The following is an 18,357-nucleotide window of genomic DNA, read 5'->3' as shown; positions in this document are numbered from 1 at the left end:
AGACAATAAATATATAAAGTTCATCAAAAGTCTATGTGCAAGTGCAGGAAAATATCAGACAATGGTGATCTTGACAATGTGATAAAAAAAACTTCAATGCAAATGTGTCACCGACGTGAGCATTCCCAAACCAAGGTATCCAACATTGAGTGCAATGCCTGCTCACCTCAGGAATGAATAAATCAAACGTTGTTCATAAATCACAAGCATCTCCACATAACTCCAGTGATAGCACTATGGCAGCTAGTCAGCCGTAGACCGGAAGTGACGTCACCCGGCTCCTCCCGACGCATTGCGTCACTCAAACAGGTGACTTTCTCAAGGGGATGTTTGTCCTATTGTGGAACTTTATCTTCACTTCCTGTTCCATAGCCAAAACAGGAAGTGAGAGAAAATCCCTGCAAATTAAGGTAATATCTTGGGGACCCTCGGGTTATTAGAACTATTGTTCCAATTAGAAGATTTCCCTGCTATTGCTTTTATGGGGACAACCCAAAATTTTGGATTTTCTTTTACTTTCACTTTAACCACTTTACCACTGAGTACCGTAGTACTACTGCGGCAAAGTGGCTCGTTATCGTCTGACGACGTAGTACTACGTCGTCAGACACTCCCCCTTGTGGGCGGCGCTCGCGCGCCGCCGGAGGCTCGCTCCCGCTGTTTTCAGTCACAGCGGGAGTCGGGCCAGGGGAGGAGCAGCGGCGATCGCCGCCGCTCTTCCCCGATCGTCGGGGATGGAGTCTGGAGATCCGCCCGCTGTGTGTAAACACAGCGAGCGGATCTCTGAAGTGACAGGCAGGGTCAGATTGCAGGGTTCAGCATAGCTGAACCCTGGATCTGTCCCTGTGTCACTCAGTCACCCCCCCCCCCCCCACACGTCAGTAAGCACCAGGCATACATTAACCCCTCCCTCTCCAATAAAATTAACCCCTTCCCTGCCAGTGTCATTTTTACAGTAACAGTGCATATTTATAGCACTGATTACTGCAGTAATGTCACTGGTACCCCCAAAAGTGTCAAAAATGTCAGTCAAGGGTCCGATCTGTGCGCCGCAATGTCGCAGTCCCGCAAAAAAAAATCGCAGATCGCCGCCATTACGCTTTAAAAAAAAAAACACCAAAAATGACAGAAATCTTTCCCTTTGTTAGTAAACGCAATAACTTTTGCGCAAACCAATCAAAATACGCTTATTGTGAATTTTTTTTACCAAACATAGGTAGCAGAAAACAAATTGGCCAAAAATTTAAAAAAATTTTGATTTTTACATTTTTTTGGGGGGGAATTTCATATAAAAAATGTGAAAAATATTGTTGTTTTTTCAAAATTTACGCTCTTTTTTTGTTTATAGCGCAAAAAGTAAAAATCGCACAGGTGATCAAATACCACCAAATGCAAGCTCTGTTTGTGGGAAAAAAAGGACGTAAATTTCGTTTGAGTATGGCGTCGCACGACCGCGCAATTGTCAGTTAAAGTCACACAGCGCCGAATCGCAAAAAGTGGCCCAGACGTAAGACAGCAAAATGCTCTAGTGGTAAAGTGGTTAATAATTATGGTAAACAGGACAAATAGAGAGGGTGAATCTCCCTAATGTAGACACAGACAGCAAAAACTTAAAATTTAAAAAAAAAATGTGCCTTTAGTTATATTTTAAAACCTTTGACAATGTCCTCATTCATTCTTTTCCTATGGCAATGAAGGAGTTATCCCTGTCACCTACCTAGACCAACTCAAATGTGCCTGCAGCTCAAAACAAATATTCTATATACTGAAGAATTATGCAAGCACCTCCAACAATTCTTGCCAGACTAAGCTAGGCAGAGTTCATGTAGTGCTCACAGTACAGAAAGGGGCACTCTCATATTGAGACCCGCTACAAATCAGCAGATCCAACTCATTCCACCATAAAACCTTACCAATCCAAACCATTTAGCTTACAACAACTCTTCAGCACCTTGTCAATCTGAAACTCTTTACAATATAGCCTAAAAAAAAATCTCAAAGAACATAATGAACAATTCCAAAGAAAAAAAAAGAAGAAATAAAATAAACTCCCAAAAACAAACTTCTTTCCAGTCACTGCAGACAGACTACAAACTAGCCCTGTGTGTAAAGCCCCGCCACTGTTAAAATGTAAGAGAAAACAACACAGGGTTCTCAAAAATACAGTTTTAGGGGCTCCAGAATGTTACTTCTGAATGGAGAATGGTTTTTCATCTTTCTCTGAGTTTTGTAATTTCTGAATCGGGTTTTTGGAGGGAACGAGTCTCCAATCCTGTGTCTGGGTCTTGCTCAGCAGGTTTTCACCACCCTTATAATCTAGGAGCTGAGAACAGTTCAGGACTCTACCAGGGAGACAGGAGGTCTCTGCACAGAGGTCAGGAGGACCACAATCCTTTCCTAGGAGTCAGAGAGGCTGCATGGGGCAGCCAGAGCGTGCATGTCTGCATTGTGCAGGTACACTTAGTGACAGAGCAGGAAAGAGCTTGAAAAAGAAACGAGGAACAGAGCTTGTACAGAACTGAGGTGTTGTGTTATATGGTCAGGAGGACCAAGGCAAAGGCCTAAGCAGTGAGCCACAAGGCTGAACATAATTTATGTTCATGTTAATGATGAAAACCACTGCATGGAAAACTGATTTTCTGTTTATTGTTTCCATTTTATTAATAAAAGTGGGCCAGCAAGGCCTTGAACTGCATTTCTGGAGTTGACTGTGAACTCACTGGGAAGCACTATCACTGAGCAAAAAGCCCCACAACATCACACCCCATACCTGGAAATGCTGCAAGATCCAAAAGACCTACACTGATCCTTTACAGACTCAGCACCCACACCCTAGAAATTGAGTTAGGGCAGACCAGGTACATTTTCCCAAGTTCTTAGCAGTGAGGGCCACTTACTCCAGAGACATTAAAAATCTCATCTGAGACATTAAAAAGAGAAGGAAAGAAAAAAGAAAATTAAACTTCACTTTCTACTGTGTCAAGGGAGAGAGTGCATGTGAGGGGTTTCATAGAAGGAGCTTGCTCCTGGGATGTTGGAGGTGAACAGTAGGAGCTAGGAGTCTCTTAGCAGCATTTTAACATCAAGGAAGTACAAGATGATGTGATCTCTAGAAGTTTTTTAGTCAGGCATCAGGAGATACATAAATGACCTACACCTTTAGCAAAGGAATTATTCAACATAGGTCAAAGTTGCAGTTTGTTTTTATCTGGAGACGCCTCTTCCCTGCAAAGGCAGTTTTTGGTAGGTAAGGTGAACTATGCCTTTAAATTTGTAATATATGTAATATTTGTCATTTTTTTTTTTTTTTAGATAAAATGTGACCAGTATTGGCCAGGTCGAGGTGCAGACACATATGGTATTATTCAAGTAACATTATTAGACACCATTGAATTGGCAACATTTTGTGTACGAACTTTCTCCCTTCATAAGGTAAGTTTCAATGCAAGTAAAGAGATCACTTTAAAAATAGAAAAATGTATCATCGCTAAACTGCTGGTCACTTGTTGTTTACCGTTGTTCTCCATAACAGCATCGTATGGCCACAACCGTTTTTTTTTTTTACGTGTTACCATATTCTTCAATTGTACTTTTTGTATTACCATGTCTATTCTGACTATATTTTCATATTGTTTTCACGTTCACTATACTCTCAATAAAAACTAATGAAAGTAAAAAAAAAAAATGTATCAAGCAGTTACAAGACTATTTTGTTCCTGCAGAATGGATCAACCGAAAAGAGAGAGGTCAGACAATTCCAATTTACAGCCTGGCCAGACCATGGAGTTCCTGAGTATCCAACTCCATTCCTTGCATTCCTCAGAAGAGTAAAAACGTGTAATCCTCCTGATGCAGGACCAATCATTGTTCACTGCAGGTATAGGGGGGCATAAGCTGGCTATCTTAATCACATATACTGTTTAGACCAGAGAATTTATTTTATATTTTTACAGATATTTTTTAGGCTACATTCAGATGGGCAAATATCTGTGGCTAGCTTGCTGCATTAAGAGGCAGCTAAATGCCACATGTGAACACAATAACACTCGTACTATGGCTGGATACAAGCTGGGAGATTAGCTGCAACCCTTGGCTGCAAAAATTCAACCATCTGAATTAAGCCTTACACTAGGTTGGAAAAAAAAGTTTAGCAAGCTCAGCCTCTTCGGTCTCATTCACATGTCATAAACTGTCATGATGGAGCAAGTATACCTGCAGAAAAGATCCAAGGTGTTCCAAACTATGATGGCTGCTCAGGCTGTATAACTGAATAACAAAGGGACTTCCAGCGCTAACTGTGATATCTCTCACTCTCAGGAATGAATAAAGTCAAATTACCGTGTGGTGCTGCTGCTAATTAATGCTGATTCAGCATAAGTCAGTGAATGGGGGGGAGGGGCAGCAGCGCTATCCCACGGTACATAGTCTACAATGTAACTCAGGCAGGCTTGATGGAAAACCTTGAAAAGTTTATTTATAAAAAATATATATAGTGATGATTAAAACATAATAGAATGTATTCCAAACCAGATCTGTGGCGTTGCTGGGGGTCACAGGATGACCGAGCCGCTGGGTGAGCCAGAACTGTGTAGATGATCACAACAGGGAACCAGGCATAAGGGAGAAGGATCCGGCTCCGCGGCACGTCTACACTGCTTCAGTGCAAGCAGCCATACTATCGGGTGGGAGGAAGCCACGCCACCTTACCGGCTGGTCCGGTCTGCTTTTGGCACATAAGATCCTTCTCCCTTATGCCTGGTTCCCTGTTATATATTTTTTATAAATAAACTTTTCAAGGTTTTCCATCAAGCCTGCCTGAGTTACATTGTAGACTATGTACCGTGGGATAGCGCTGCTGCCCCTCCCCCCCATTCACTGTATAACTGAATAACAGGCTGAAAGGATCTGGAGCTGCCTGTGGTTGTAAGCATGCATCCATTCATCCAGCAGATACATGCAGTTAGGAACAAATGTCCACACTTAGGCAAAATTGTAGGTTAGCACAATTAAATAAAGCTTGTCTTTCAGTTGTACAGGCTGAGCAGCCACTGCTTTTCAGAATACCCAGGATCTTGGCCTCAGGTATTTGCAGGTCTACTGGCCACACCATGACATTTTAGGACTGTAAATAAGGCTTTGCAACAGTTTTGGTTCAGGGAAAGGCAAAACAAAAGTTCCAGCCAATTTTGATTCAGAGGAGTTGGAAAGTTAAAAAACACTCAAGTCTAGTTTTAGGATGTTAGAGCATACTTCATCTTTATTTCACCAACAACATACATTTTATTGTTAAATATGTGAGCAGAGTATTGGAGGTTTAGAAGGTTTTTACAAATTTCCTGAACAAAAAAATGTACTGTCTTTCAAAGCTCTGCGTGTCTTAATGAGTAACCCATAGCAGGATTCATGCAAACGAGTAGAAAATGATATTCCATTGTGAACCTGACCTTGCTCATCTTTAATATTAACTGTTGGATCTTTTTTTTTTCTTTCTAGTGCTGGAGTTGGGCGAACTGGGTGTTTTATAGTAATTGATGCAATGCTAGAAAGAATAAAACATGAAAAAACAGTAGATATTTATGGGCATGTGACACTAATGCGCTCACAGAGAAATTACATGGTACAGACAGAAGATCAGTACAGCTTTATCCATGATGCCTTGTTTGAAGCTGTGGCATGTGGGAACACAGAAGTTCCAGCGAGAAATCTATATACATATATTCAGAAGTTAGCTCAGATTGAGGTTGGAGAACATGTTACAGGCATGGAGCTAGAGTTCAAGGTAAGAACTGTACTGAATATATATTAAAATGCCATGCAACTGGAATGCTTTCTTAATTCATTGGTTATTTAAATCCTCATATTGCAGCTATGCATGTTGCTGTGAAAAGTATAGGTGTACGTTTAATAAACTGAGAAGTTTTCTCTCAGTTCACTTCTTGGTAGTTCTCAGAGAAAAATGATCTCCTCTGGCACCCAGTTTAGAAGGTGGAGAACTTCACTTCTCAGAGGGTGATCAGAGGAGAAGTTTTTTCTCTGAAAACGGCCGAGATCAGTGTATAAACTAGGTGGACTGCCTGTAATCTCACGAGATATTGTGAGATTACAGTGCCGCTAAATTTAAAAAGTGAAACCAAAGTTTAAAAGCACTCGTAATTACATGTTCTGACACATGAAAAGTAACTGAATATCTATCTATCTATACACACACACACATATACAGTATATATACATATATACAGTATATATACATACAGTGTATATACATGCAGTATATATACATACAGTATATATACATATGCACACACACATATATACACACACATATATATATATATATATATATATAGACATACCAGTACATACAGTATATATATATATATATATATATATATATATATATATATATATATACACCAGTACATATATATATATACATATACATACACACACATACATACATACATATCATATCATATATATACATATATATATATATTTTTTTTTTTTTTCATTTTGAATCCACTGGTGCTGATATATCGGAAGAAAGAAGTCTTCTTCCTCTAATCACACCAGATTCTCTCCCTGATTCTCCACCTCTGAGCTGGAGAATCTGAAATGGAGATATTTCAGAGAAACGGCTGTGAGATCTTCAGATCTCACTTTTCTAAACTGGCCGTTTGTGACAGAATGGTCATGTACTGTGATGAGAAGTGAAGAACATGTTCTCTGCTCCTCATCTCAGCTACCTAAACCGTTACACACCGGAGATCAGTTGTGATTCTGAGGATCACGGCTTTTCTCTATTTATTAAAAGTACACCTTAACCTTAAAACTAAAAAAGGGCAAAGAGGCAGGATGTTTAATGCAGAAGAGGCATTTTTTGTCTCTTCTGTATTAAAGTTACTTACCTGCCTATCCAGCACAGTAAGCTGCGCGCACACAGTTATAAACAAGAAAGGTGGAAAAAATACTCCCTATTGAAAAAACTAGTGTATTTAATTACACTTTAAAAGCACCATACTCCTCTAAAGATTTCCCAGCACACTTACCAGCTAACCTGCAAAACAACCAAATCAACCCTGTCTAACAGTTCACGTTAAAAACAAAGGGTTTTGTTTGCACACATTTGCAAACATTTGTGTAAGCCGCAGTGCCTAAGTCAAGGCTCCTCTGTGTATTGCGGTCCTAATTCTGTAATTTTCAGGGTCTTCCAAATTGGAGCACATATAGCAGTGGATAGATTAAGGGCAGGTTTGCTTGAAAGGAGCTCATCCCTCCTTAAAGGATGCCTAGCAAACACACAGTGGCAGCTGTAGGCATCCAGTGCATCCTCGCATCCAATTCAATCAACTGTACAAAAAAGTGGCAACCACCCCAACCTATTTGCAGGGAGGTGCACATGGAAGGGCAATGCATATGACAGACAAAAAAGATTTTCCAGCACACCTACCAGCTATCCCGCAAAACAACCAAGTTGACCCTGTCTAGCAATTCACATTAAAAACAGACGGTTTTATTTGCATTCACATCAGAGCAGAGCAATTTTCAGGCAATTTTATTTGAGAGTTTTTAAGCATTTTTAAAAGTCTATTTCAAGTGTTTTACAGCTCTTTTGTTTAGCCAATAGAAAGCACTAGGGGGAGGAGAGGTGAAGGAGATTATGGGTGGAGAGCTGCTATTTGAGCAGAAAACACAACAAAAGGCTTGTAAACACTCATCTCATGTATTGCGTTTTTAGGCATTGCCAATAAAGTCTATGTGGTCTAATCTGCCAAAAAGAAGCTCATGTACATTTTTGAGCGATAGGCCTTTTGCTACATGGGATTTTAAGCAGAAAATCACTCAGGGGTGAAAGGGGACTTACTGAACAGAATAGTTACTTGATTACACCCCCCCCCCCCCCACAAGCAATTATAACATGGCTGCCTGCACTGGTCAGTTGCCTAAGGAATCTTTAGAAGCTTTAATAGTCACCATTTTCTTAACTAGGCAAAATGCTGACTTCCCCTGCAGCTGAAAGCCTGGAAGACATCCTACCCCAATTCATTAATCTAGATCAGGTAGGCTCTGTAAAGGGATGCAAAGCTTTTGATGACACCAGGCAATTTCTGAATCTATTGTAATGGGCAGAAACCGGCTGTGTGCCTTCTCTACTCATTTCTTTGGACACAGGAAAGACATTTAACCAGGTGCACTGAGAGAGGTGGTTACTAAATTTTGATTGAATGGTTTATTGAATCAGCTATCCAGGGCTCGTACACTGCACCCAGTGCCAAGGGCTACAACTTATGACTACTGTCTGCACCCTTTGAGATTACTAATGGTACCAGGCAAAGGTGTCCCCTATCCAGCTTCAATTTTGCTCAAACTCTGGAGCCATTCACTAAAGCAATTAGGACTCATTCAGATGTTTTGGGGATAATGCTTGCTTATAGGGAGCACAAAATTGTATTGAATGCAAATGATGCTTTATTGAGACCAATCCATTTATATCACTTGCAAAGGTTGAGCGGGTTATAACCAAATTTAGACAAATATTTTACAAAACTTGATACCTTTAAATGTTGATGCGGTTTAATTTTGTTAATAAACTTTTACTGGCATGAGAACCCCTAATATGTCAGTATTACAAAGTAATAGTGCTAGAACAGCTAAAATATTGGTGTTCCCCTGCTACGGCTAAACAATAATCACAGTTCGGGCAGCCATTCTTTTTATTTGCAGTGAAGTCCTTCACCTGCTGCTCCCTGATGCATTTGGGTCAGACTTCCTTCTGAACCCCTCCTGCTTCCACAAAACACCTCCATAAAGGGGGCACAAAAAGCCTTGTTTCTGAACCCTAAGCAGGTCAGTCACATTGTTGATCGGCGAACCAGACTTACAAAAAAAAAAAAGATTTGGGGTTACGCTGGATGATATTCTCAAGACTCTTATGGGTGGCAAGAGTGCCTTCCTCCCCCAGACCTGAAAGGGACTACGCTAGAAGGCTGGTCTGACCTTCTCAGATCATAAGCAGATTTTTTAATTTCCCTTGGCTCTCAACAAAGGGCTCTAAACCTTTTAGGACCACGTAGGGGGCACCAAGCATCCCTGGCCCAAAAGCCCTTTAAGCCCACGTATAAATCCTTAGTGGCATTGAAGGTTTGCTCCCACCCCTACCAGGGTGTGGGGGGGGGGGTTGCCTTTGCTGATTTCCGAGCCCATGGCCTTCCCTCAGTCCCATCTGGTGGGTTCTCAAAATCATTCTCCCAGGCTTCAGAATAGAATTCAGTTCTTTCCCTCTAATCTACCGCTCTCACTGGACCATCTTCTGGCTTTGTACGGGGCTGTGTAAATGGAGGTTACTTTGTAAAATGTTTAGTAGATCCAGAGATATAGACAAGTAAAGTTATATGCAAAACTTGGCTTTTTTTGAACAACTTGGGATTGGTCCCACCTATTGCCTATTCAAGTCCCCCTATTGGTTAGAGAGAATGCCCATAACCTTAACTGCCCGCCATATATTAAAATGATGTGCAGGCAGAAACACTCTCATTCTAGGAAGATGTCATATGATGTCTTCCCATTGTTGCCGCGCATGTGCGCCCATCAGTGGTGCGCCTGTCCCTGGGACACAGGGCATCACCGATCACGGTAAAGACCCTATGATGTAGGCTCTTTACCATGTGATCAGCTGTGTCCAATCACAGCTGATTACAGTGTAAACATGAAATGCCAGTTATAGTCATTCCTCCTCTCACGCGTTGTCAGCGCCAGTAAGCTGGGACATTTGCACTGACAATCAGGGCACTTATCATCAGTTTCCTGATCATCAGTGCAGCCTCAGCAGTGCCCAACAGTGCTGTCAATCAATGCCCAACAGTTCTGCCTGTTAGTGACCATCCACAATTACTTTTAGTGCCCATCTGTGATACCTGTCAGTGCCCAACAGTGCCGACTGTTAGTGCCCATTAGTGGAATAATGAACTTATGCACTATAATGAGGTAAGCGACACTATGTAAGCTCAAGATGGAAACTAAAATCGGATGTGGAACTCCTCCGAGCAAGCAGCTAATTTGATAGTGTCCCCACGTATCGCAATAGTAATATAAGCAAAGAAATCAGCGCTAGACTCTAAATGAGGAGGACCACTCTATCTGCCTTCAGCAATCAATACCCAATGGTCTTAAAGGCTGTAGATAACACAGGGATCCAATGATAAATGAATATATAAATGTGTTAGTGAATATCTAGAATTCAATGTAATAATAAGGAAGATCAAAGTGATGATAAAAAAGTAAAAAGAAATATTCTCAAGTGATAATCCCACAGTAAACGGTCTGCTTAGTCCAAATCTATGTGCTTCTTCAAAAATAAAAGTGACTAGCAGTGAAGAACAAATAATGTGTGAATAGTGTCTACTCACTAAAATGATAGTAAACAATGAACAAAAAATAAATGTGCGAATAGTAGCAATCGGTGATGATGTTAATACAAACATATATAAAGTGTCACCAAACGGACTGAATCTCAAAAAGTGCAGCAGTGCCAAACTTAAGGTGCATAAATGTCCACAAAATAGCTATTTAGCTTATATCAGTCCAATACGGTAATTAAGGTGCAGAGTGCCACAAAATTAAGTGATCTATTCCAGTGCAATCAACAGGTGAGGTCACACTTCCAAACACAGCAAAGTGGATGTGTCCCGGTGAGCTCGCAATCCAACACTGAGTGCAGTGGCCGCTGACCTCCACAACACTCAAAAAGAGCGTTAAGTACTGTTATCCAAGTTCCTCACACTCTTCGGACATACGCTTATTGCCCTTCAGCTGTTATAGGCTAAGTGATTCAGAATGGGTCCACGCGGGTCTCTCTCAATCCATCTGTCTAGCTCTTAAACAAGAGAGGCTCTCATGGTGTAGTACATAGGGTATACATTTATTGAATCAAAGTTGCGAACTACTTACATAAATGAAGATAATACAATGCAGAAAGTCTCCAATACTTTCCTGACGCGTGTAGCGCAACGCGTCAGGGACAAGCCGTGTTGACGTCACTTCCGGTCTTCGGCCGAGACCGGAAGCCTCGGAGCTCACCGCATCGGCGGTTGTATTGGAGACTTTCTGCATTGTATTATCTTCATTTATGTAAGTAGTTCGCAACTTTGATTCAATAAATGTATACCCTATGTACTGTACCATGAGAGCCTCTCTTGTTTAAGAGCTAGACAGATGGATTGAGAGAGACCCGCGTGGACCCATTCTGAATCACTTAGCCTATAACAGCTGAAGGGCAATAAGCGTATGTCCGAAAAGTGTGAGGAACTTGGATAACAGTACTTAACGCTCTTTTTGAGTGTTGTGGAGGTCAGCGGCCACTGCACTCAGTGTTGGATTGCGAGCTCACCGGGACACATCCACTTTGCTGTGTTTGGAAGTGTGACCTCACCTGTTGATTGCACTGGAATAGATCACTTAATTTTGTGGCACTCTGCACTTTAATTACCGTATTGGACTGATATAAGCTAAATAGCTATTTTGTGGACATTTATGCACCTTAAGTTTGGCACTGCTGCACTTTTTGAGATTCAGTCCGTTTGGTGACACTTTATATATGTTTGTATTAACATCATCACCGATTGCTACTATTCGCACATTTATTTTTTGTTCATTGTTTACTATCATTTTAGTGAGTAGACACTATTCACACATTATTTGTTCTTCACTGCTAGTCACTTTTATTTTTGAAGAAGCACATAGATTCGGACTAAGCAGACCGTTTACTGTGGGATTATCACTTGAGAATATTTCTTTTTACTTTTTTATCATCACTTTGATCTTCCTTATTATTACATTGAATTCTAGATATTCACTAACACATTTATATATTCATTTATCATTGGATCCCTGTGTTATCTACAGCCTTTAAGACCATTGGGTATTGATTGCTGAAGGCAGATAGAGTGGTCCTCCTCATTTAGAGTCTAGCGCTGATTTCTTTGCTTATATTACTAGTGCCCATTAGTGCTGCCTACCAGTGCCTATCATGCTGCCTATCAGTGCCCATCAGTGCTTCATATCAGTGCCACCTATCAGCTTAGTGCCTCATCAGTGCCCGTCAGTGCAGCCTCTTTAGCGCACATCAGTGAAGGAGAAAAAAATACTTATTTACAAAATTTTATGTTTGTTTAGTAAAATGTTTAAAACTCTGTGATTAAATACCACCAAAAGAAAACTCTATCTGTTTTAAAAATTATAAAAAATGTTGTTTGGTAACAACGCTGCATGACCATGCAATTGTCATTCAAAGTGCGACAGCACTGGAAGAAAGCTGAAAATTTGCCTGGGCAGGAAGGGGGTAAAAGTGCCAAATAGGCAAGTGGTTAATGGACCACAAGTTCCCAATCTTATTTAGCATTTCATTGGTAGCATTTTGTTTATTTATTTATTTATTTATTTATTTAAGACAGGTACAGTGGGTACGGAAAGTATTCAGACCCCCTTAAATTTTTCACTCTTTGTTATATTGCAGCCATTTGCTAAAATCATTTAGGTTCATTCTTCTTCCTCATGAATGTACACATAGCACCCCATACTGACAGAAAAACACAGAATTGTTGACATTGTTGCAGATTTATTAAAAAAGAAAAACTGAAATATCACATGGTCCTAAGTATTCAGACCCTTTGCTGTGACACTCATATATTTAACTCAGGTGCTTTCCATTTCTTCTGATCATCCTTGAGATGGTTCTACACCATTTGAGTCCAGCTGTGTTTGATTATTACTGATTGGACTTGATTAGGAAAGCCACACACCTGTCTATATAAGACCTTCCAGATCACAATGCATGTCAGAGCAAATGAGAATCATGAGGTCAAAGGAACTGCCTGAAGAGCTCAGAGACAGAATTGTGGCAGGGCACAGATCTGGCCAAGGTTACAAAAAGATTTCTGCTGCACTTAAGGTTCCTAAGAGCACAGTGGCCTCCATAATCCTCAAATGTAAGATGTTTGGGACGAACAGAACCCTTCCTAGAGCTGGCCGTCTGGCCAAACTGAGCTATCGGGGGAGTAGAGCCTTGGTGAGAGAGGTAAAGAAGAACCCAAAGATCACTGTGGCTGAGCTCCAGAAATGCAGTCAGGAGATGGGAGAAAGTTGTAGAAAGTCAACCATCACTGCAGCCCTCCACCAGTCGGGGCTTTATGGCAGAGTGGCCCGACGGAAGCCTCTCCTCAGTGTAAGACACATGAAAGCCCGCATGGAGTTTGCTAAAAAACACCTGAAGGACTCCAAGATGGTGAGAAATAAGATTCTCTGGTCTGATGAGACCAAAATAGAACTTTTTGGCCTTAATTCTAAGCGGTATGTGTGGAGAAAACCAGGCACTGCTCATCACCTGTCCAATACAGTCCCAACAGTGAAGCATGGTGGTGGCAGCATCATGCTGTGGGGGTGTTTTTCAGCTGCAGGGACAGGACGACTGGTTGCAATCGAGGGAAAGATGAATGCGGCCAAGTACAGGGATATCCTGGACAAAAACCTTCTCCAGAGTGCTCTGGACCTCAGACTGGGCCGAAGATTTACCTTCCAACAAGACAATGACCCTAAGCACACAGCTAAAATAACGAAGGAGTGGCTTCACAACAACTCTGTGACTGTTCTTGAATGGCCCAGCCAGAGCCCTGACTTAAACCCAATTGAGCATCTCTGGACAGACCTAAAAATGGCTGTCCACCAACGTTTACCATCCAACCTGACAGAACTGGAGAGGATCTGCAAGGAGGAATGGCAGAGGATCCCCAAATACAGGTGTGAAAGACTTGTTGCATCTTTCCCAAAAAGACTCCTGGCTGTATTAGATCAAAAGGGGGCTTCTACTAAATACTGAGCAAAGGGTCTGAATACTTAGGACCATGTGATATTTCAGTTTTTCTTTTTTAATAAATCTGCAACAATGTCAACAATTCTGTGTTTTTCTGTCAGTATGGGGTGCTATGTGTACATTCATGAGGAAGAAGAATGAACCTAAATGATTTTAGCAAATGGCTGCAATATAACAAAGAGTGAAAAATTTAAGGGGGTCTGAATACTTTCCGTACCCACTGTATGTAATGAAGAAATTAAAAATTGAAACAAATGAGAAGTATATATTTTTTACTGTTTACTGTACAAAAATGCAGTGCTGAAATAATAGGAAATCTAGTATGCATGTGTGTCTGTGTATTTTTACAAGTTTTAATTGTTTTATAAGGTAAAATTAAGCACAAATTATTCTCTGTATTTCAGCGCCTTGCCAATTCAAAAGCTCACACTTCCAGATTCATCAGTGCCAATCTTCCATGCAACAAATTTAAGAACCGCCTTGTTAATATCATGCCATATGAGACCACAAGAGTTTGCCTGCAGCCAATCAGAGGAGTGGAAGGTTCAGATTATGTTAATGCCAGCTTTATAGATGGATACAGGTATGGGCTATTTTAGTGTAAAAAAAATAGCTGTGTGGTTTTTGTGTGCAAACACTAATATGTAACTTTGTATTTTCTAGACAACAAAAAGCCTATATTGCAACACAAGGACCTCTTGCAGAAACCACAGAAGATTTCTGGAGGATGCTTTGGGAAAATAACTCCACAATTGTTGTAATGTTAACAAAACTTAGAGAAATTGGCAGAGTAAGTGTTTTCCTTTATAACTACATACTTTTCTACTGCAAAATCTTATAAGATGCATTCTGTTGATAAAAAATTGGAGGTCTGAGATAAGAATGCATCATTGCATGAAGTTGAGAATGAAGGAAATAGAAAAAAAGGAAAAAAGAATATTTTGCATAGTAAATAGATTTTGTAGCTTCTTTGCTGTTTAAAGCTTAACCAGCTATAGACAAAAATAGAGTATAATGCAGCATTCCTACATGCAGTTCCTGCATGATGAGTCCCCTGAAGTAGCTTGTATTGCTGTGTTTAATGCAGCCTTGGCACAAAGGGAGATAAATCCCTGTAGAGGAGACAACTCTACAGCCAGCTCCTTGCGAATAGGCCAGTCTCTTTGAGGCACCCCTCTATAGTTTTTATTAGTTAGTGCTGGCATCACTGTGTAAGTACTGCATGAGCTAAGGGCAAATCTTCATTCACAAAAGTAAAAATAGCTAAAAACTCCCCTTTAAGCACCGCCTACTGTGCTGTTCCCACCTCTCCCTACTTCTCTCTGCAGTGTGGTTTTATACCTCCCAACCTTGGAATTTAAAAAACCAGGACCCCGGTACAAAGAAGGAGAATGAAAAGTGAATACATTGTACTTAATATTGGGTGTAGTGTAAAGGGCTATGGTTAAAACAGTGCACAGACCGAAGAGCTTGTAACCAAAAAATACTCCATAATAACCTTTTTATATATTTTTTTTTATTATTTTTTATCTCAAAGCTTTATTGAGAACATAAACAGTTAAAATACAGATGGATAATCCAGCAACCATACAGCATTTCAGGGATAAACATACAACAATACCATAATTCATCATTGTCAAAGCTTTGCTTAGCATCAGCACAGCATCTTCAACAACACTCCCCAATTCCAGAAATCATTCTCAAGGAAACAAACCTACATTAAACTTTATAGAGTAAAACATACCACAAACTTCTATCTAGTACCAATTCAATGGGCGATAGACCCAGTGTGTCTAGCCAAAGAGACCAAGCTGCTTGGAATTTACCTGGGCATGTTAAAAAACATACTTTTCTAAATGTAATGTGCCGCCAATTTGGGCAATCTACTTCTTGCTGGAGGGTGTGTCTAAGAATCAATTTGCGGGCCTAAAAGAGGGCCCTTGCTATCGCTTGTTTTGTAACCCCCTCTGCCTGAAGATCATCCAGGATATCCAAAAGGCAAGGTTTGGGATCACTGCAAATCTCAACTTGGATTACCCTATTCAGAGTATCCAGGACACTCCTCCATTAAAGGTGCAATTTAGGGCATCTCCACAAGAAGTGAATTAGATCCCCATGTTCTCTAGAACACCTGGTACATGTTGGGTTCTATCTCATTCCCATTTTGAATAACTTCACAGGTGTAAGGTGGACCTTGAGAGAATATAGATTTGTGAAAGTCGCTGTGAAACATTAAGAGAGCACCACTGCACTGCCTGCAAGGATTCATCCCTCTGTTCCTCCTTAAACGCTCTCATATGCTGCTCCCACAAACTCTAAGCTTTCGAGGAAGTCTTTAGAAAGGTGCATAGCAGCATGTAATAGCATCTGGATTTAAAACCGTTATAAATTTCTACCTCCGACATGTAGTTAAATATGGGGGTTGGTGAGTGTACCCAAATGTCAACACTAGCTTGTGCCCTGCTAGCATGTTGCAACTATAAGTAATAAAAATACATGGACGCACACGTGACCTCCCGGCGTCTCCACAGTGCTTCCTCCTTGATTACCGGCTGATACTGTCAGCGCGCCTCCCTCAATCCTTCCTCCAGTGGTGCCGGGATGCGCCGTAGATGGGCAGGCAAGGCAGGTAGGTGGAGAAGGCAGGCAGGGGGGTACGAATTGGGGTAGACCGGCGGGGGTTCTCAGGCAGGTGGGGGGGTGCGCGACTCGGCTCTGTGCAACATGTTGGACGGGCGCTTCCTGGAGACTAGCCAACTCTTCCTCCCGACGCGATTAGCAGGCACCTCCCCTCCAGGCAAATGCCAGTAGCCGGCATTCTAAGGTGGGCTGAATGATTTGTTCCAGCCTTCTCAAACTTCTGCAACGACTCCTGTGCAGGATTCAGGCAGAAGGGATTCCGATCATTCTAGTGGCTCCAGGCTGGTCTTGGTATGCCAATCTGGTACGACTGGTCGCTGATGCTCCTTGGGGACTTCCTCTCAGGGAGGATCTGCTGTCCCAAGGACCAATCTTCCATCCTGCTTTACGGTCGCTGGCTTTACCGGCTTGGCTATTTAACGCCAGGTGCTGAAGGATGGAGGTTTGTTTGAATCGGTGATTCCAACACTGTTTAAAGCTTGGGAATTTGCCTCTAGGAAGATCTACCACTGTATGTGAAAGATGTACATTGCATGGTGTGAGTCTCTTGGGGTTCATCCTTGCTCCTTCTTGGTAGATCAGATCTTAACCTTCCATCAACGGGGGGTTGAGTACCATCAAGGGCCAGGGATCGGGTTTTGGCGGTCTTTTTCCAACGACCTTTGGCCACATACTCTCTGGTGCGTACCTTTTCTTCAGGGTGTCTGAGATTTAGTTCCTTCAGTGCGGGCTCCGTTGCCATCCTGGAATCTTAATGTGGAGCTTTCAGCTCTGCTGAAGCTTCTCTTTCAAAATATTCAGGAGGTTTCTCTGCTTACATTGCCCCAGAAGGTGGCTTTCTTTGGTGGCTATCACCTCTGCATGCAGGGTGCCAGAACTGACGGTGTTATCCTGTCATTCACCTTATGGTACTTCACAAGGATAAGGTGGTGCTTTGCCTCTGTCCGTCATTCCTTCCTAAGGTGGTCTCTGACTGTCATCTGAATGAAGACATTGTGTTGCCTTCCCTGTGTAACAGGCCTAAACATCTGAAGGAAATTGCCTTGCATGTCTTGGATGTGGTCCGGGCAATTAGGGTGTGCCTGGCAGCTACAAAGTCTTTTAGGAAGTCAGACTCTCTATTTGCACTCACAGACGGACCTCACAAAGGCTGGTCCGCTTCTTCTGCAACCATTTCCAGATGGATCAGGCAGATGGTGCTTCAGGCCTGTTGCATCAGGGATCAAGTTCAAGAGTGTGCCTAAACAGGGAAAGGAGTTTCCCTGTTTAGGCACACTCTACAACTGCGCTTAGTGTCCCCTGGGTTTTCAGTCGTGAAGCGTCAGTGACGCAGGTTTTGCAAGGCGGCCACTTGGTCATCGGTGCACACTTTTACAAAGTTTTTTGTAAAGTTGAGTTGGCATCTGCGGATACTTCTTCTGGCCACAAGGTTTTGCTGGCTGCTGTTTAGAGGACCTGGACTTCTTTGAGGGTGTATTGTTTTTCAGGTGAGCTCCAGTTGTTTATGGTTGAGTTCTTTTGTTACCTGGTTGAATATGGTTAGCCTTGGTAATTTTTTTTTTTAAAGAATACAACACAGATATCAAGCAAATATGCAGATAAATAAAACAACAGGTCTTCCGTTACAACACGAAAGTGCGGTTGAACAAAAGCGTACAGTATGAAAAATATATAAAGTATAACTGTTATTCCCAGGGCCCCGCGAGAGTGAGGCAAACTCGCCCTGGGAAGGCCGTCTCCAAAGTCAAGCCAGAAAACCAACTAGTGATGGACAACAGAGAAGAATAAACTCTCAAGTGGGTAGAGGCCTGAGCCTGTGTGCATCCAAAGGTTTTTTTTTTTTTTTCAAGTGT

At 41.6% G+C, this 18,357-nt stretch overlaps 1 protein-coding gene across 12 annotated transcripts in view; it reads left to right on the top strand.

Annotated features, from left to right (window-relative positions):
* The window catches only part of PTPRS (protein tyrosine phosphatase receptor type S), a 540,344-nt gene that overhangs the window by 434,247 nt on the left and 87,740 nt on the right, over positions 1-18,357 (top strand). For all 12 annotated transcript variants that reach the window (XM_082243959.1, XM_082243967.1, XM_082243958.1 and 9 more), the window contains 5 exons: positions 3,313-3,432; positions 3,723-3,877; positions 5,494-5,779; positions 14,269-14,447; positions 14,528-14,654. In XM_082243959.1, the coding sequence (XP_082100085.1) occupies positions 3,313-3,432; positions 3,723-3,877; positions 5,494-5,779; positions 14,269-14,447; positions 14,528-14,654 (867 nt within the window). The remainder of the gene's footprint in view (positions 1-3,312; positions 3,433-3,722; positions 3,878-5,493; positions 5,780-14,268; positions 14,448-14,527; positions 14,655-18,357) is intronic.

Source organism: Pelophylax lessonae (genome assembly GCF_965119305.1).
Source record: "Pelophylax lessonae genome assembly, chromosome: 1".
Classification (NCBI taxonomy): Eukaryota; Metazoa; Chordata; class Amphibia; order Anura; family Ranidae; genus Pelophylax; species Pelophylax lessonae.
The sequence above is the reverse complement of the archived record's forward strand: the minus strand, read 5'-3'. Positions and strand labels throughout refer to the sequence as shown.